At 44.3% G+C, this 19,832-nt stretch overlaps 1 protein-coding gene across 1 annotated transcript in view; it reads left to right on the forward strand.

The window, feature by feature from the left end:
* The window catches only part of plxna2 (plexin A2), a 189,303-nt gene that overhangs the window by 98,731 nt on the left and 70,740 nt on the right, over window positions 1-19,832 (forward strand). The window contains exon 5 of the mRNA XM_086105377.1: window positions 15,407-15,507. Within this exon, the coding sequence (XP_085961503.1) occupies window positions 15,407-15,507 (101 nt within the window). The remainder of the gene's footprint in view (window positions 1-15,406; window positions 15,508-19,832) is intronic.

The raw sequence follows: 19,832 nt of genomic DNA on the forward strand, positions 1-19,832 counted from the left end.
TGTAGGCTTCTTGGCTTACAGAAATCCGTGTACTTGTATTGCCTATGATGTGCAAATGAACATTACTGATGAACAACTAATAAAGGGTAGGTGTTTAACACTGAAACGGTCTGAGGTGTTGTGTGGTATGTAGTTGGTGTGGATGCAGTATGTATTTTGCATGTAATGTATTCTGTAGCTTGAAGACTATTATGTGGTTCAAAACATGATTGTTGTGTCCTGTAGGGTCGTAGACATGTAATCTAGTTGCTGTTGTATTATTTAGTTGTCTAATGTAGTATGTAGTTGATGTATTGTATAGTATACAATTGCCAAGTGTCCGATGATATATATTCATCGTCATGTGTGACTGTGTGCGCTTCTTGACTACCAGCACTGACCTCGAGGCACTAAATTGAACAAAGACACATACACTAGACTAACCTCCACCCAGCTGGCTCAGTGACATAATAAGAGATAATGAAGGAAAGGATATGTGACGGTCAGACTCTTTGTCATGCATGTTGCGTGTTATTATGGTGTTTGTAACTCACACACAATTGTCCATACTGTCGCCACAAGTAAACTTCTTGTCCTTGTGTACTCGAATGTATTGAAGAGAGCACATGTTACTATAATAATAATTTTCAAAATCACATTTATAACAGGGAGGCACGGCGCTCGACTGGTAAGAATGTCCGCCTCACAGTCCGGAGGTGCAGAGTTTGATTCCGGCTCCGGCCTTCCTTTGTGGAGTTTTCATGTTCTCCTCATGCCTGCGTGGGTTTTCTCGGGTACTGTGAATGATTGTTTGTCTCTGTGTGCCCTGCGATTGGCTGGCAACCAGTTCAGGGTGTAACCCGCCTACCTGCCCGAAGATAGTTGGTATAGGCTCCAGCACGCCCCGCGACCCTTGTTAGGAAAAAGCGGATTAGAAAATGGATGGATGGACATTTATAACAATCAAACATCATTCATGTCAGAAACTTGTTTAAGATTGCCACATACATTTTTATGTTTTGTCAGTTTTTTTGTTTCATTTGCAGCCAGTGTTCATCGTGTGTGTGTGTGTGTGTGTGTGTGTGTGTGTGTGTGTGTGTGTGTGTGTGTGTGTGTGTGTGTGTGTGTGTGTGTGTGTGTGTGTGTGTGTGTGTGTGTGTGTGTGTGTGCGTGCGTGTGTGTGTGTGTGTGTGCGTGTGTATACCAATACTAAGGAGCCATCCTGCCACATTAATCAGCTTTATAATTAAGAGCTGTGAGTCTGTCAGCTACCTTCATGCATGCTCCTCTTCCCGTCCCTTTAATTTCTGTCTGTCTGACTATTTAATGGCACAGTATATTTTTTTTCATATATGTCTCCCCCCCCCTCCCTTCGCCCGTGCTGAATGGAGGTGACATTTATTGTGGGACTAATGGTGGTGTTTCACTGCTCCTAATTTTAGGCTTTAATTGCAATAATTATTTACAAGCCTAATTAGAGCCCACAGAGTGTCGGACAGGCAGGAGCAGCTGAATGGACCATAACTGGATTGGGAAGGGGGGTGGATGTGCCGGGCTTTCGGTGCCGAAATGTGTGGTCGTGTGCGATTGCTTGTTGGTTGATCTCATTGAAGACCATGTCCATGCTAGTGTGCGTTACCATTTGTGTATTTCTACACTCGTTTATTGATCTAGTCAGACTACAGTGTCTTCCATTATCATCTTAGCGTGGAAAGAATAGAAATAGATGTAATCGGTCAGAGGTTGGTGACACAGATAGACATCATATCCCCTTGTTACTTTCTACCATCATAAAACACATTATATTCATGTCCCTCACGACAGGAATAAAGCAGTCGATTTCATACAAGCTTCACAAGTGTGCCGCCGTGCTGCGTCTTTGCTTGAGTTGCGCACCAAACGTGCAGACTTATGCACATGTATATGCGTGTCTGGGTACACACTTTGTCATTTTCGCCATAGAGACAGAATATAATCTGAAAACGCTGTGGAGAAATTGATGCCGTCAAATTAGGCTCGCTATGGCGAGCATGATGAGCATTCAAATAATTCTTGTTCTACAAAGACCAAGAGCAAGCATACGTGCAGGACACAAACCAATGCCTTGTTGGAAGGGAACCCAGATTCCATTTGCATGATGCAATATTTGGGTTAGAAAACGGGTAGCCCAGGGGTCTTATTCAGGTTTTTAAAAACCCAAATAAGAGCATATTTTTGGTTTTGGCGATTACAGTGGACTGATGCTAACTTTGCGACCGCAACAAAAGTCAGAGTGGGCTTTTTCATGATTGTGTGCTGCTGTCACTCGTAACACACTGAAAATGGTGTGTTGAATTTATTGGGGGGGGGGGGGGGGGGGGGGTCATATGGCCCACAATAGAATCCTCTGGATTTAGATGCATTTTTATAAGCTGTACAAATAGTTCACTGATGATTTCATTTCATGCAACCACTTGACGAAATAAAATTGAATGCATTCAACACGCCATTTTGTTTCAATGCACTTGTGACTGTGTTATGCTTCTTGAATGTATATAATCATTTTGTAAAGACTGGGTCTAATATAGTTTGTCTTGTTGTTTCTTGTCGTGTGTTAAATTATACGTTTGGCATTAAATTAATATGACTTGGTTACACCCTTAGATACTAATGTATGCAATCAGTGCTATGTATAATTTCATGGCCGGCCTGTATTGTTCGTAGTACGTGTGTATGACAAGGTGATAATTGAATTTAAGTGTCGTGGATGCACTATATTTCAAAGCGGTCCCCATCAGTGGAGAGTGCAGCCCTGCGCAGATTCCTCCATACAGGCCCGGTTGTTCATATTATTATTACGTATCAATTCCAATATGATAGAATAAGTAGCCCACTTCACTGTCAGTCCACATGTATGTTTCATTCTCATTGGTTAAAAATGATCTTTTTTGTGTTTTACTGCAGACGTATTTGTTCGTTTTCTTTTCTTTTACCCCGAGAGAGAGAGAAACAAAGGCTCCATGTGTGTGGACATATTCATGGGGTACACCGGATGCATTGTGTGTGCCGTGGGGAATATAATCTTTATGTGTCCTCTGCTTGACGGGCTGCGATCCTTTCGTCTCCCCAATGGATCAGCATGTATATGTATTATTCCCTCTTTTCCAACCATGTATTTTTCCTTTTTCTTCTCTCCTGTCAACATACCATCCACGGGAAGGTCTCAAAACCCACAATGCCGGTCTTCTCCCCTGGAGCTCCCTTTGGCAAAGCTGTCAGTGTGAGTTCTGGTGATGGATGCAATGTCGCAGACTCGGTGTGTGTCTGCATCTTTCCCTGGTTCGCTAGGTTTTTTTTTTCCTTTCCCTTTTAGACTTTGTACAAGATGTCAGAGTGTGTCAGTGGGAGTTTCTGTCCATTTGTGAGGTCAGAGGCCACGGATGTTGGACCTGAGAGAGGGCTTGCTTGCTGCCTTTTAATTGCAGTTTGAGTTCTTTTTTTTTTTCCTTGTCGATTTTGCATGCTTTGCTGTGAAGTTTGAGATGTAAAAAAAAAAAATTGTCTGATTTTTACAAGTAACGACATAAGTCAATAATTTCCATTGACACCTATAACATTAAACATGAGTTTTGGAGAAACTAATTTTTCACTTGTTCCACTTTTCCCTAGAGTGAGAGATCATATTTCATCAAAAATAAGTCTTATTTATATTAACACATAACACAAGATTTAGCCTTCTTTTTTTCTTTTTCATTATTATTGGAATTGCGGATGAGCTGGATCTCAACTGATTTTCTCATGAGAGACCTGAACTGGTTGTCAGCCAATCGCAAAACATAAAACAATGATAACAACAAAGATCACCTTTTCTGCATCCAATCACATTGTTCCGTTGTCATTTCAAAGTCTCTTACAGCCACCGGGGGGGGGCAAACTGGTACATTACTAATGATATGTTGCGATGGGCTAAGCCTTATAGGCGTCAATTCGTGTACATTACTGTGGCTTTTCAACTCAAAGACAGGATCAGAACGCTGTTAGAATCAATGGATGTGGTTATTCGGGGGCGGGGCAGCATCCCACATGTTCTCTAGGAGCCCATTAATCACGAGTGGGAGGGCGGCGTCTTGATGTGATTCATGTACTGCGACGAAATTGACTTTTGTGGACTGGTCTTGACAAATACTGGGAGAAAAACACCTGCTTTTGAATGCTTGTAGTCACACTGAAGGAGGATGGATGGATGCATGGCGTATCTCTCTGCAATATTGCAGGAGGAATATTTGAAAGAACACAGGCCAGATAAGGCAGCCTGTTGAAATATTACTCTTCTTCTTGACTTGTAAATCAGATATCTACAGCCACATGGGTATCACCTTGCTGGAACAGATAGACCCACGGAGCTGTGTGCGGGATTTAGGTCGGAAATCCATTGCAACAGCTGTAATTTGCCCTGAAAGGCGGGAGAACTCACAGATGAAGGACTTATTTATTCTAGCTGAAGCAAATGGGGAGCAGTTAATTTGGCAGTGCCTGTCTGAGACACACACACGTGCACACTTACCCAAGGCAGTTTGGGCACATTATGTTGATTTTCTCCTCCTGCCAAACAAAGACATGTCGGCTTTTTACCTCTCACTGCTGGAGATCAGTGGCTATCTTCTTCTTCTACTCACCGACAGAGCCTCTTCACAGGGAGACCAAATCATCGCTATACACAACTGGCAATTATTTGTTCAAATCTCTACCATTGTAATAAGGTAATGCTAACAATGTACAACAGTAAAAAGGAGTGTGATGGAGACATACACTCACAAATATGTGAGACGCACTCAAGAAATTACGCCAAAAAAATACTACCCAGCAACACAATGAAAAATAGAACACATTACATTGTAGCAAGCGGTTGAAAATGAGTTTTGATGATGAATTTCGAAAACTTGAGGTGCTGATCCTCTGTTTAGTTCGACATTCATCAACTGCAGTAGGTCGTGAAATGTGTAGTGGTTTGGTAAATGTCATGTTGGTCACATGGAGGGTCATAATTTTCCCAGATTTTAATATTTTTTTATTTTATGACCTTGTGGAATTTAATTTTAAAAGTGCCGCCCTTTTAAATTGTCTTGTGAAGTATTTTTCTGGCCAATGTCTGTGAAGAATTACACAGTATGGAAGGAAGCATGGTGGGCGAAAACCAGTTAATTATACTAGGACAGCACAGACGAGCACTGATTCTCAAACCAAGTGCCATGTGGCACATTACTGTGCACATTACGATCAAGCATCAGGTGTGCTGCAGGAAATTATCCAATTCACTTCATCCGAAAATGATTTATTTACTGCAAATAATGAATCTTTGTTCATCTATCCAAGCCAGTCCTTCTCAAATAGCTGGGCGGGCCCCCCTGTGGGGGTGCACTGCGATGCGCAGGTGTTGAACCTAGGGAACTTTTTTTTTTCTGTACTAGAATAAAATGTCATTTCACATGCACCTATTTGTACTCTATGTTTGTACGTGCCCTTTCTTTACCATGGGGGGTGTGGGGGGGGGGGGAGGTTACGATTGTCCACGGAGACTTGTGTGCACTTTGTCTCCAGTTTGCATTATGTAGTAACACCATCAGACCCTCTGTGGACCATCCCCCCTCTGATCAATACACGTGCTCATTGACAGGCATCCATTAAGCGTACCAAGGAGAACCCCTGATCCATCACGCACTTCCTATATACCGCACGCAAAACAACTACACACTCTCACGCGCGTTGATGCGCGATGGCCTTGACGGCTTCCTCATTAGCGGCCGCATTGACAGCCGGGCGTCCTGCCGTGAGAGAGAGAGCGAGAGACACACGCTGACAGACAGTCGAAAATTCATCGAAATTCCGGTGTCAGGAGTTAACCCTCGCCAAGCCCGCGGCAAGCTGGAGGAGGGTCATGTGTGACGGGCGGACTGACAGAAAGTAAACAGTCATAAAACGCCTTTAAGAAGAAAGGATGTGATCTTGCTTGAGTACCGGTTGTCGTTGGCTTTTATGCCCGCTTATGATGCTTGCCGTGCGTTGGCAACGAGTCCACTTGGTGTGGAACTAAACAACTAATACACGCTTTATTGTATCATGTTTCGAACTGATATCACCAATGGCGACATACGCATGTCAACCAATCCAGGAATTCTGCGACAGGCCACACTTACCCCATTGACTTAATTTTGCAGATGAGTGCCTTATTTAGTTGGGGAGAGGATGAGGGAAAGGAGGTTTTGGGTGGACTGCTCAGTCTTGGAGTATCCTTTGCTTGTCCAAAAAGATGATTGAGGACATAAATAATTGATACGCTCCTGACAGCATCGACGGCTTTGACTTTTTTATATACTGCACGCAGCATGATTCATTCTCTTCTTTTGTGTTATACATTCTTGTGTCTCTTCATCATACTTTTGCTTACTTTTCTGCCCCCCCCCCCCGCTGCAGTATGTCTTGTATTCTGGACCGATTCTGTATTCCCCAAGACTTGACTCCTGCTTATAGCCTGGCTTTCCTCTCTCTGTCCCCCCATGGGCATTAACTTGTCTCATCCTGCTGACTATCCTGTGACTCCTCCCATTTGCTTTTCTCTGCCCCCCTCCCCCACCCATCGCTGCATCTCCTCCCAGGTCTCCTCATGTGTCTTCCCCTTTGCCTCCTCTATTCCTCCTTTTCTGTGTTCTCCTGCATCTCTTTGAACGTTTTCTATTTCCGATCTTGCTCCTCTCGCTGTGTCTCCTCCTGGGTCTATGACTTCGACTATTTCTCACCATTTGTCTTCCGCCCTCTTTTTCTCTCCATGCCATGTATCTCCTTCCTTTTTTCTTTCTGTTTCTCCTCTTCTGTCTGCACCCCCCCCTCTTGTTTCTCCTCCCTGATCACTCGCTTTCTGTCTTGCCTCTCCCGCCGCACATTTTTTTCTTGTTCTTCTCCTGCTTCCTGTATCTGCCCCTCAATCTTCAGTTGAGTCGAAATCCTGCATCCCCGCATCTCTTCTCTTCCAACTAAGGCAGCGTCTCTTCATGCCACCATGCTGTTCATCAAGTATTTATTTCTGTCGGCTTTCAAACTTTTCAAGGTGAATTTGCATCTCTTGTTTCCGGAGTGCTGACTTGTGTGAGAAATTCTCATGCTGGACCTGGGAAAAGAAGAAAAGTTAGGTCCAGATGAGACGAGACACTAATGAGTGCACTCACACCTAGGGGCAATGTGGGAGGAAACCGGAGTACCCGGAGAAAACCCACGCAGGCCCGGGGAGAACATGCAAACTCCACACAGGGTGGCCGGAGCTGGAATTGAACCTCTGCACTGTGAGTTCGACTTGCTAACCACTGGACCACCGGGCCACCTATCAGAACACATTGAACTGTATTATTACCTCTTTATATTCTCCGTGATGACCTGAGGGTCAGCATTAATGCGGCACCGTCACTTGAGTTCAAACGGCGGTCAGTGAGGCCGACGTCTCACCTCCTCCTCCCTTTTTTTCTCTGCTCTCATACTCCAGAGGAGTCCCCACCATCCTTGCCGTGCCAAGAGGGGGTACTAAATTCTCTCGACACGTTCGGTTGGAATTCATTCAATACTTTCTAAACCCCCCCCCCCCCCAAAAAAAACCTTGTTTGTGTTTGTTTTGCATAGAAATAATATTTTGGGGTGCTTGTCTTGTGAAGTGAATTTGAGAGATAAAACAAAGTTTGGAGAACGGACGTTTGGAGACTCGTCAGGGAACTCCTGTTGATTAATCCTGTAACGTGAGACGACGCTCACTCACGTCAGGTCTAATTAGTCACCATGCAAGAGAGGAAGTTGGGAAGGAAGGAAGGGATCTGATGGCTTCATGAAAGATGAAGAAAGATTGCTATTTTGGATTGAAAAACCAACGCCCCCAAAAAATGACCTAAAACTCTGTCTTGCTGATGTTTCCACTCGCCCCACATCCCAAAGCCTTGATCAAATGCAACGAACAAAATTCATGTGTATGTCTGTTTACCCTTTGATTTTGTCACATAGACAAGGACCAAAGCAGCTGGCAGTCACAATAAACACTGCCCTTTTCTTAACCATATCATTTTGAAATATGGTCTCCTGTCAATATACGCTTACCCTTTGTAGGGCACTTACTGATAAAGGTGCATGAGAATTAAATGATCCTGTAGGAAACAACAGGGTCAAGTATTTGTCATCATAACCTATTTAAATACAATAGGGGTAATATTTTATATCAGATTTAAGCATAGTTAGCCGTTTTTGCCTGCATGTACAGCCACCTAGTCAAAAGTTGTAACAGTTCTTTTATCCTTAATGCTCGCTACCAAAGAATCGGTATGGAGGACACTGTGGTCATTCTAGCATTGATAAAATAACAAATCTTAAGGGAGATCGAACAATTGTGTTCGTATTACTGTACATCTTTGAATTCCCTAACCTTCCCTTCAACCCCCAAATCGCCGACCCATTCTACACCGACTCCCCACACTGCAGTTTAATGAAGAGCAGGACAAAGAAAATCAATGCTGTATTTTTCGAGACAAAAAGTGTTTGTGTCAAACGGCTTGTCAGTGAGCCCCCTGACATCTGCAACAGCAACGCTGTGAAAGCACTTCCTTGTACTGTGAAATAGAGCCGTCTGCGGGCAGGGAGACAGTTGGACTTCTGACCTCGCGTTGAGTTTCTTTGTTTTATTTTGGATCTTGATGTCCTCCTGTTCCGTCCACATGTGGATGCCGTTAATTACTTTTTCCTACTTGCTCCCACAATGTGGCTTGGAAGCAAACATCCCAGCGGTTGTGGCAAAGCAAGGCACGAAGGGCTCAGTGGACCTATACACCACTTATGCCCATTTTGTCCCTAAATCCAAGCCGGTTAATTGGTATGAATCCAAATGCTATTTTGTCCAAAGATTCCGAAGAACTTCTCGTCACTCCTCTCGAGGCCAAACATTTCTCTCATCCAGCTCAACACAAACTTTAGCTTTGTAAAGTGTTTAGCTTGAACTGAAAAGTTGTATCGATTACTGTTACAATACAAAATTATTTTGCCTTAAAATATCCATGCATTTTCTGATCCGCTTTTTCGCGGAGGAATGCGGGGCGTGCTGGAGCCCATCCCAGCTGTCTTCGGCCAACCTGAACTTGTTGCCAGCCAATCGCAGGGCACACATAGACGAACAACCATTCGCCCTCACAATCGTACCGAGGGACAATTGAGAGTGTTCCATTAGCCTGCCATACATGTTTTTGAAATGTGGGAGGAAACCGGAGTACTCGGAGAAAACCCACGCAGGCACGGAGAGAACATGCAAACTCCACACAGGAAACCCGGAGTCGGACTCGAACCTTGCACCTCTGCACTGTGAGGTCGACACGCTAACCAGTCGACCACTGGGCCGCTTGCCTTAAAATAGGGGCATCAAATATTTTGAGACTGCATTGGCTTACATAAAGGAGAGTAATGTTTTGTCGCTGTGTTTTTTTGATTTGTAGTAATGACTTGACTGGAGGTGTATCAATTAGAATGGCTCTCCAGTGACTTTCTTGCATTCCACAGAAGGCTCTAAACTTGTACCTCATCTTCTGCGGCACCATGCTCGCTTGCGTGGCAGAGGGAAGATGTGAGATTTGGACATTGTTCTCTGGACTCTCAGTGGCACAAGAAGTGCAGATTAAAGCAGAAAATGCTGGCTTCTGGGCGGTGGGGGGTCTTTAGGGGCCCTTAGATTTCTGAGCTGGGAGTATTTGCTCTTCTTTTGTGCTCATGTCCTTTGCAAACACTTGCTGATACTCTTCAGCCCCACTGGCCTCTCTGCTGCAATGGTATTGTGTTGGTGATCGATGTTGCTCATTCCAGTGATGTGGTAGCCTGGCTAGCCCTCATTAAAAATAGAACACGTGGGGCGGAGGAGTCGATGTGCATGTCTATACATCTTTAAAAGGAGGTAAAGGAGATCCCGTAGGTGCCAGCTGTTTCACCATGCAGTGCCGAGGGGTTTTGATGGTTGGAGGTGCGGCGGGGTATGTGCGGGATTGTTCGTTGAGGTCAGAACCGGGACCGTTGCCTTGGAAACAGCCCACAAAATAGCTTCCTGCACATTACTGCTGACAGTGGGACTTTTTTTTTCTTCTTCTGTTCCTCGCTTCGTAACAGAGAGGCGCATATGGCACCGCATAGAGCAGGTCTCCTCCAACAACAGAGCGAGGGGACATTTCCACTTCACTTCAACCTCCTTTATCCACCTTTATTCTCTCCGTCTCTTTCTTCTCCTCCTCGGCCGCCGCTGCTCAGCCATCCATCACCGAGCCGCGACGAACATTGGCCGGGTCTCACGACAGCGGCGTGGATGGGCTGAAATGGAGTCATTTGTCTTCTGTCACAAAGACACCGAAACAAATGAAAGCCTCTCTCTCCAGAGCACGTACATTGTCAGCGCCACCGCTGAAACACCTTCATACCACTGCCGACACTCCTGCCTTCATAGCTATCATATAAACAGCGGAGTGAGAATTTGACTGAATGAGATCTTACACCGGGGTTGGTGGTTCATGGTAATGTTATCGTTCCTCATTTCAGGACCAAATTTGAAAAAACCTTGTTTGTGTTTGTTTTGCATAGAAAGAACATTTTGGGGTGCTTGTCTTGTGAAGTGAATTTGAGAGATAAAACAAAGTTTGGAGAACGGACGTTTGGAGACTCGTCAGGGAACTCCTGTTGATTAATCCTGTAACGTGAGACGACGCTCACTCACGTCAGGTCTAATTAGTCACCATGCAAGAGAGGAAGTTGGAAAGGAAGGAAGGGATCTGATGGCTTCATGAAAGATGAAGAAAGATTGCTATTTTGGATTGAAAAACCAACGCCCCCAAAAAATGACCTAAAACTCTGTCTTGCTGATGTTTCCACTCGCCCCACATTTTTGTTATGCTTAAAACTCATTCAGTCCCAGCCAATTCTAGACCAAATCTGAAAAGACGTTTAAAAACGTCTTTGGGAGTGAATGAGTTAAATAGAAAAGAAAGCCCCTGTTCACCATATTAAAAGCCAATGTGGCATCCAACTGAAGCTGTTTTCCCACATGACAGCGCACTGTCACTTTTTTGACACATCTAAAGCCCCATTGACATCGGAGGCCCATTCAGCCTGAACTTGAGTACACTGTTGTTTTAACCCTTCTGCTGCCAATCACTGACATTGCCAAAGAGTGCGACTCCAGCTCTTAAATAACACCCCCTGCTTCAGTCGTCTTCAACTGGTATTGTATTTGCATTCATTTGCCGGGAGTGGAGGGCTCTCTTGCTGACACTCCCCCACAGTTCACCAGAGGTGATCCGGGCCACTACTGTGCATCTGCCCCAAAAACAATGATTTGGGCAGACTTTTGTGCGCACACACACATACGCACCGGGGAAGTGGCATCATTGTGCAGCCCTGCTGTGTTGAGTGACTGTAGCGTGTGCTGGGCAACAGCTGCTGTATTCCGCCCAACACCGCCCGGCTCCCCACTCTTAAAGCACTACTGGCCCATGCTGCGCTCAGAACACTATGCGGCAGTAAATACTCTTTTTTTTTTCATGATCATTTTTCTCTCTTATTTGTGTCCCTGCAACAGCCCCCTGTTCATTTTGTGTCTGGCTGCCCCCTAACACCATGTTCCACTTTCTCCCACACCTTCAAGAGCTGCCTCCTCACTCAGGAGTACTTTAATTATCGCGTTAGTCCGACTGAAATTGGCTTTTCAAGGATAGGAAGAAATATGTGTTCATGTCTCTCTGCAGTCACACCGAAATAAATCACATTTCTTCATGGTCACCTAAGAAATCACTTTATTATTGGAAAAGTGATAAACATGATTAATAAGAGGCAGTCAAGTGAATGGAGTGTATGGGCTCAGTGAACTGCTAAGGAAAGACCCTTTGTGGATATAAAACAAGGTTTATGCAGGATCTGGTAATTAAATTTCCCAAAGGTGTGTGTATTCTAGGACAACACTTGTGGTCTAGCTAATGGGTCAGATAAATTGAACCAGACCGGGCTGTGCATGAGTCCAACTGCGTTTGCTGCAACTTGCTGTTTGCCGGCGGCCGTGTTCGTCATCAGTCACCGCCTCTGCCACTGATGTCACCGTGTCTGCAACTCATTACAGCGTGCCACCTGTTTGTCCCCAAGCGAGTCCTCCTTGAGGTGATGGGGGGGGGGGGAGTTCGTCTCACAGGAGCGTCCGTGGCGGAGCGGCAGCACAGTGTGAAGATTGTCCTGCTGTGTCAATGGCCCCCTTTGTCCCTCCTCCCTCGTCTCGTCACTCTATTGCTGTAGGGGTTCAAACAGGTGGGGGGGGGGTTTATTGAGCCTCTGAGGAGCAAGGTCTGAACAAAGAGCTGATATGATAACAGTCTGGAAGAGTGTTCTTCACGGCAGCTGAGGCCAGCGTTTGCTGTCAGCTACATTTAATATGATATTGAGATGGAGCGACTCGGTGGATGAGTGCGTAGCCTTATTGCCCCAAACAGAAGGTCTTGGATTTGAATATTCAGGACAGTATGTCAGCTCTGCTTGTTTGTACAATATGTTGGATTCATTGAAGTCTCTAAATTGTATTGCAGTTGGTGTACCCGGTGTGCAGTTAGGAAAATCAAAGACTTCTACATTAGGTTTATTCAAGACTAAACAAAACATCTTAAGTTTGTTCAGAACTCAAAATTAATTTTTAGAAACGTGATGTGTGTCCAAAAACTCAAACGTCGTCATAGATACATGTGTCAACATATTTGTTTGCATCATCAAAAACCTGACTGCAGCATTGGACAAGTGACTTTTACTACACTCCTCCTCGCTGCCCATCTTCAAAACCGTCCTCAAAACTCACTTGTATTCTTTGGCATTCGACTCAGCATGACTTAGATTTGTTCTTGGTTTTACTGTTTGGTGCTTTCTACCGCCTTTATTACCGATTTGTCTTACTGTTTATTGTGCATGTTAAATTGCTCCATGTACAGCACTTTGTATGCAGCGATGGCTGTTTGAAAGTGCTCTATAAATACTGTTGACTTGACTTGACACTTGAAAATTACATCAGAGCTACATTATTTGGGGAGAGCCTCAAAAAAAAAAAAAAAGACATCACAATTTTGCTCAATCGAAACTCTTTGTGTTTCTTACGACACTTCAATACAGTATCAGTGTCACAGCACAGTCACAGCACTGCTGTTATTAACATAACTGAACGGTGTGCGTTAAACAAATGTATTATATGACAGATTTAGTCATCGGTCTCGTCTGTGATTTATTTGTTCACAAGATATCACGTCATATTCATTATACATCATCTGTGCAATGAATATCTGAATGATATAGCTGGCTCGTAGTTACTTTTCAGCCTCTTATGCTGTCTTCTCATTTTTCCGACAATACTCAATAACTGGCGTGTATTTGTTACGGTCTGGCCATGACGAGATGTACACACCCCAGCCCCCTCCTGTGTCACTGCTATCTAGTTGCGCGCTTACCATAATCCATGCCAGTCAGTATCATTTGCAGACATTTTCTTGGGAGAGGGGAGCTCCAGACAGAAGATAGCGACAGTACAAAATACGGGATGTCAAATAGATGAGCTGCAGTTAAGGTTTCAAGCTGCTCGGGGAAAATGTAGCATCTGCTATCACTAATGCTCCGTCGCTATAAGGGCTTGACTACTGGAAAGCTATTTGATATCGAAAATGGTTACAACCACGCAATTGAGAAATCCGGTTAAAATCAGACAATCCGGCGCACCCCTATTGTTGATATTGACAAAAACATGATTCATGTATTCTTCAAACGCTCTCAATTTTCTGATGATTACCAAAGCACATGCACAATAACTGTAATTCAATAACTTTAAATCTTGTGTTGACAAAAAGAGCTGTGATATTAATCATGCAAGATGGAAAATTGTGTTCATTGAACTATTTATGGAAATATGCAGTTTGGATTTATTTAAACCTCTCAACTGCCTTCACCGGAGCAAAGCAGGTATTTTTCTTCCTTTGCGCTCTCGTTTTTTTCCAGGCAAGAAAAGCTCACCTCATTACATTTCACACAGTCGTCAGCCTTGTGCACAGGGTGCCAAAATGACTCCAAATGTTATTTTCACCCGTTCATTCGATCCATCGTCAATTGCAGAGCAGCAGCTCAAGCGCTATTGATCGTGGCTGCACTCTGTCAGAGGTTGTTGTCATTAGCCTGCGAGACAATAGAGAGGAAAGACAGACAGGAGTGAGATGATAATCAGACTCTGAAAAAATATCCTTCCCATCTTTTTTATCTAAAGCGGTGTCACTGTGTTTTCTCCGGTATGAACAAGAATATCCTCCCTCGTAAGATCTTAAACTTGCCCTCTGACAACTGGATGGCTGTCTCGTTTTTGTGTTCTCACATCTTAATCTCGTAAAAAGACACTTTTGTGTTTTGTTTTTTTAAGCCTTTACCTTGGCGGACAGATGCCGTGGTGCAGACAAAAGCCAAGTGATGGCATGAGAAGCCTTGCTCTGCAGGCCAACTGATCCCAGCTGCTCACTGCTGGTTCTCTGGCTGGCCATCGAGGCGACAGTTGCCTGCTAGTTGACAGCGACGTACAAACAAGTAGCCAAGCCATTCATATTATTCACTGGAAGAAAAGAATCAACAGTGAGTTGAAGTGGATCATTTGAGTCAGGAAAATGACCGCATAATGTGAATGATGGTAACCGCTGTTGCAGTGTTGTCATTTGTAGTTGCATGAGAGCCATCATTCGGTTTGTGAAGAATGTCGTTGCGAAATGTGATTGTGGTTGTATATTTCATCTCATCGGCACCAACAGTAGAAGGCTGGCATGAGATCGGCAGAAGAAAAAAGGGGGGGGTGGGGGGTGGGGAGACAAAAGATGATGTTTGGAATGGAAATATTGTGTTTATTGGTGCAACATAGACGGCTGTCTAAATAATTGTTTTTATCTGGTGGACTTTCTCAACAAAAATGAGCTGACTGGAATTGCTTTTTTACTTGACTCGAGTAGATGAATATGAAGCGGTATTTTGCTTGGAGCTGCAGACTCTCTTGCCATTCTGCGTTGTTGTTGTTTTTTTAAAAAAACATTTAAGATTTTCTTGTTGGTTGGTTTGTTAGTTATTCTGCAAAAACTGCACAACCATTTCCAAAAGTATAGTACATTAAAAAAAAATGAAAATAAAAACCATTCATTTTGGTGTACATTTCTACAAAAATGTGAATACATAAATTTATTTCGTTTGGTGCGGGACCATCAGCTTTGACCTTAACAGACGGACTAATTTCGAATATATCACCTTGAAAAAAGCCCATTGCTCATCGCGAGCTGGAATACAAATTCCTTGTCAAGTCTACATGTTTGCAAAGATTACTGAATTGATTCCTGGCTTTCCTATTTGTTTCTAGGTGACCCAAGTTCCCATCGAGTCATGTGAGCAGTACGGGACGTGTGGAGAGTGTCTAAGCTCCGGGGACCCGCACTGTGGCTGGTGTGTGCTGCACAACATGTAAGTCCCAAACATTAAAGTCTCAGTAAAGGAGGAAATGAGACCACTTTTGCATCCCCTTACATTTACTCACTTTGATTGACTGTATAATCAGTGTGACTCAATAAGGCTGAACGACGAATGATGGTGTGACACCTCCTGGTTCAGAGATGTAATTACAGGTAGGGAGGGGGGAAAATGATTGCTTCCATTTGTTGTAAAGGTAAGTGGGCTTGATGAGATGATATCGTGAAGCAGTCAGGCACGAATTTGAATGGGGCACAGTCCCGAAAAAGGTTGAAAACCATTCCTATCTTGTCTGGTCTTTGTTTCTTGAGCACACAGTCATCAGTCTGAGTTGTTTGTCAGCTGCCACATTTTGAATACTACTTTTTTTTTAAGGTTTGAGGGGTGCAAAAGCAGCCCCTCTCACTAAAGGTATAGGCGAATATTTACATGTGTGTGTGTGTGTGTGTGTGTCAGAGCATAGCTGCAATCATCATTATCGCGATGGCGGCCCCAAAGTGCACTTAAAGTAATTTGCATCACTCCAAAGCCGGGACAGAACAAATAATTGCCTAGCGACAGGGTAATTCAAAATGTGCCTGCATAGGTGGGAAGGGGGGTGGGGGGGGGGGGGGGGGGGGGCGGGGTCATGGGCTGGGGAACTCTGTATTCGTTACTGTCTGCTTGCCTTTACATGGAGATCATTTAAGTACCAGATTAGCTTCCATGCTTGCATGGTAATCATATGCTTTTGTGCGGGTGAGGGAGGGGCTGGAGCTGTGAAGCAACTCAGGTGGTTGGGAGTTTTACATCTGCTGCCTTTGAAAGATACCAAGGGGAAACAAAAGTACACAATTTTGGTCACATAGCAGTTAAAACGCAGTGAAGTATCCTGGTGACATTACCTGCTGCATTTCTTCAATTGGCCCCCCCATTCATAGACGTTTAATGCACCATCCATTTGAATGAATAAATATCGCAACTCAAATAAACAGGTGGTGCCATATGTCTAATACCATCATGTTACGGCAGGTATACTGTAAGCTCGATAAAACTGTAGAGTTTGCGTCAAACGCAGCACGAGCCGAAGCAAAATCTGACAAAAGAATTAAAGATTGGGAAAAAAAAAATCAATCAATCCAAAATTCAATCTGCCACTTCATCTGCATTTTAATGTAGAACAGGCATAACTAACTTTTTTAAAGTGAGCACGACTTCTTGGGTACTGATTAATGTGAAGAGGTGCCTGTTTGATACGCACTTTTGGGAAAAGAAAAACCCTTTATTTGTGCTTATTAATTTTTCATGAGAGTGACCCGGTGGTCAACTGGTTAGCGCGTCGGCCTCACAGTGCAGAGGTGCAGGGTTCGATTCCGGCTTTGACCTTACTGTGTGGAATTTGCATGTTCTCCCCGTGCCTGCGTGGATTTTCTCCGGGTACTCTGGTTGCCTCCCACATTCCAAAAACCTGCATGGCAGGCTGATTGAATACTCTAAATTGTCCCTAAGTGTGAGTGTGAGTGCAGATGGTTGTACGTCTCTGTGTGCCCTGCGATTGGCTGGCAACCAGTTCAGGGTGTCCCCCGCCTAACTGCCCGAAGACAGCCGGAATGGGCTCTAGCACCCCCCGTGACCCTTGTGAGGATAAGCGGTTAAATAAAATAGATGGGTAATTATTATTGACATTAATTTATGTGAAGACATGATCTATAAAAGATTTGTCACAATAATTAGTGAACACTTTAGTTATATTGCTCTCTGCCAGTGTTTCCATTTTCAAATGATCACTTCTACCAAATTCCCGAGCTAATTTAATAACCGGCTCGTAAGACTACCTGCAGACACCACTCGATGTGGAATAATACACTAAATGTCTGTTGTCATACAAATGCTATTTTATGTCACAATTTTTACCAGTCTGCAGTTCTGCTGAACTCAGAAAGTGTTGATCACAGAAATAAGGATTTGCCAAAAACCGATGTTGTGATGTGTGTAAAACGACACTCGGACTGTGAAAGAAGAATTGTCTACTTTGCAGTTAAAGCCCTGCGCTGTCTGAAATACAAAATACATATTGGCTATAAATAATGTTGCCATATGGTCTGTTTTGTCAGGGTGCCACTCTCTCCCCCTAAGGCAGAGTTGCCACTAGAATTGAGAGTGATGATTTTAAAGTGGTCAAGCAGCTGTGGAGTGCTAAAAGCTGTCTGTCTCATTAGCTTGGCTATGTGTGTATGTGTGTGCATATCTGTCGGCCTGTCTGCCGTTACACGTGTCCAAACACACGTGCGGACCCCTGTACTGTACATTTGGGGGGGAAAAGAAGGTTAACAGGCAGCCATCTGTTCTTCAAAGACCACCTGTCCTTGCCCCTAATCCCCTTCACATCGTCCTGACCCCTCCATGAGTGTGGCAGCGCCCCTGTCAACACTAGCCCAGAAGGTTTCTGCAGGAACAGTGACGACGGTGATGATGAACTCTTCTGACAGCAATTTGGTGACACTGCACATTTTGTGCAAATTTTACAAATGCGATCCCTTATTATTGTGTTCGCTCGAAATGGACCCCTCATGACTCGTAATGAGCCATTAAACCCACAATGTAGAAGGAGAAGTTCTGAGAACATCATTATGCCGTAATTTGCTTTTACCGATCATCCACTTTGCGCAGGCACATTGGGCTGAAAAGCCTCATGGGTTTTAAATATAAACCGTCACGCCATCAAATTGGTGGCTGATTCGTACCATTGAGCTCTCAATTTTAAAAATCAAATGTGGCATATGAGCTCAAGAGTTTTACTCGTCTATGGTATAGACTCGTCTCTACAGGAAAGAAACAAAAGCCTGAACAATCGCAGAACTGAAGTAAGTAGAACATTCTTGTCAGCTCTGTTCCAACAGTTGCCGACATATTTCAGGCATCAATGCGGCTTGATTCAAGTTTGATGGTTATGTTCAGCGCGCATACACTTATTTTTTTGTAATATTCCGCAAGGTATGCTAACTCAGAGCGGATGTGGATGAAGCGATGCAATGATAAAGTCCCCTTGGTTGCGCTCACAAACAAAGAGCACGAGTCAATCCCGAGCGACTGCACCCTTCCGCCTTCGTCGAGAGTGTGCCTTCATCTCTAGCATTTGAGATGACATGTCTCGCCAGCTGTGCTGCCACCCACAGCTGTGATCACCCCCTGATCCCTACTCCCCCCCACCCCTTACTAACCCCAAGCTGTTTATTCTCCTAAATTATCTTTCCCATGTCTGAGTACCCCCTGCCAAAGCACAGTTCACATCTAAGATATGCCACTCATCTCATCTCGCGCTGAATACGTTCCCCCTCTTGAATGAGCTCCTCCGCACGCCAGAGATGCTTGCTTTCCCGCACGTAAACATCACTCTCTTTGATCGCCCCCCCCCCTCCCGCCAACCCCCGACTCAGCTCCCAGCTGCCTTCCACCAAATCCATCCTTATTTCTTCTCGTCCTACCACATATTTTTCTCGCTCTTTTGCCTTCATTGGTAGTTAATTGAACCCAGAGAGCTATCGACCTGCTCTACAGCCGTGATTGTAAGTGAGGTGACAAGATAGCCGTGGGTTTGGGGTCGCTGTCCCCTTCCTTTTGCCTTCGAGTTTCTTTGTCCCATTCACAGGAAGCAATGAGGTCCTCTAATCAACCGTAACTGCTAGTTCACCCCTATGTGCTCGGAAGAAAAAGAAAGGGGTCTGAGAACGATAGCAGAAGAATGAGTGTTTGATGACGCACACTCATCAGCCCCAACATGCGTTTTGATTGCACCTCAAAGGGAGACTTGAGCACTCTTCATTGGCAGTTCTCACTGATGGTGTAATTGAGTCTTCATTTGACCGTGAGCCAAAAAGCATCCGCTTTCCGTCATCGACAGTGTCTCGTAGGTTGTTAGGTTGCAGAGTAGTCTCCCGGGCATGCCCCGAAAGAGGATTTTACATTGTGGAAAGTACCGTATCCGTCTGTCGTGGTGAAGAAGGAGCTGAGCCAAAGGGCGAAGCTCTCAATTTACCGGTCGGTCTACGTTCCAACCCTCATCTATGGTCACGAGCTATACAATACAATACAATACATGCTGATTTATATAGCGCTTTCACAACAGCGACAGCTGTAACAAAGCGCTTCACAAAACAGTTAACATAAAGTAAAATAATAAACACAACACATAACATAAAACACGGACAGTCGTGCAGTCCTAACCGCTTTTCCGTCACACGCTTTGTTGTTTGAAGCAGTTTGAGATGAAAGAGGAGAGAATCAAAGTGTCCTTTAACCAGTGGATCAGAGACGTCATGCTCAAAATGTGCACACGTCGG

This window comes from Hippocampus guttulatus, chromosome 1 (assembly GCF_054856545.1).
Source record: "Hippocampus guttulatus isolate MCC_2025c chromosome 1, RoL_Hgut_1.0, whole genome shotgun sequence".
Lineage (NCBI taxonomy): Eukaryota > Metazoa > Chordata > Actinopteri > Syngnathiformes > Syngnathidae > Hippocampus > Hippocampus guttulatus.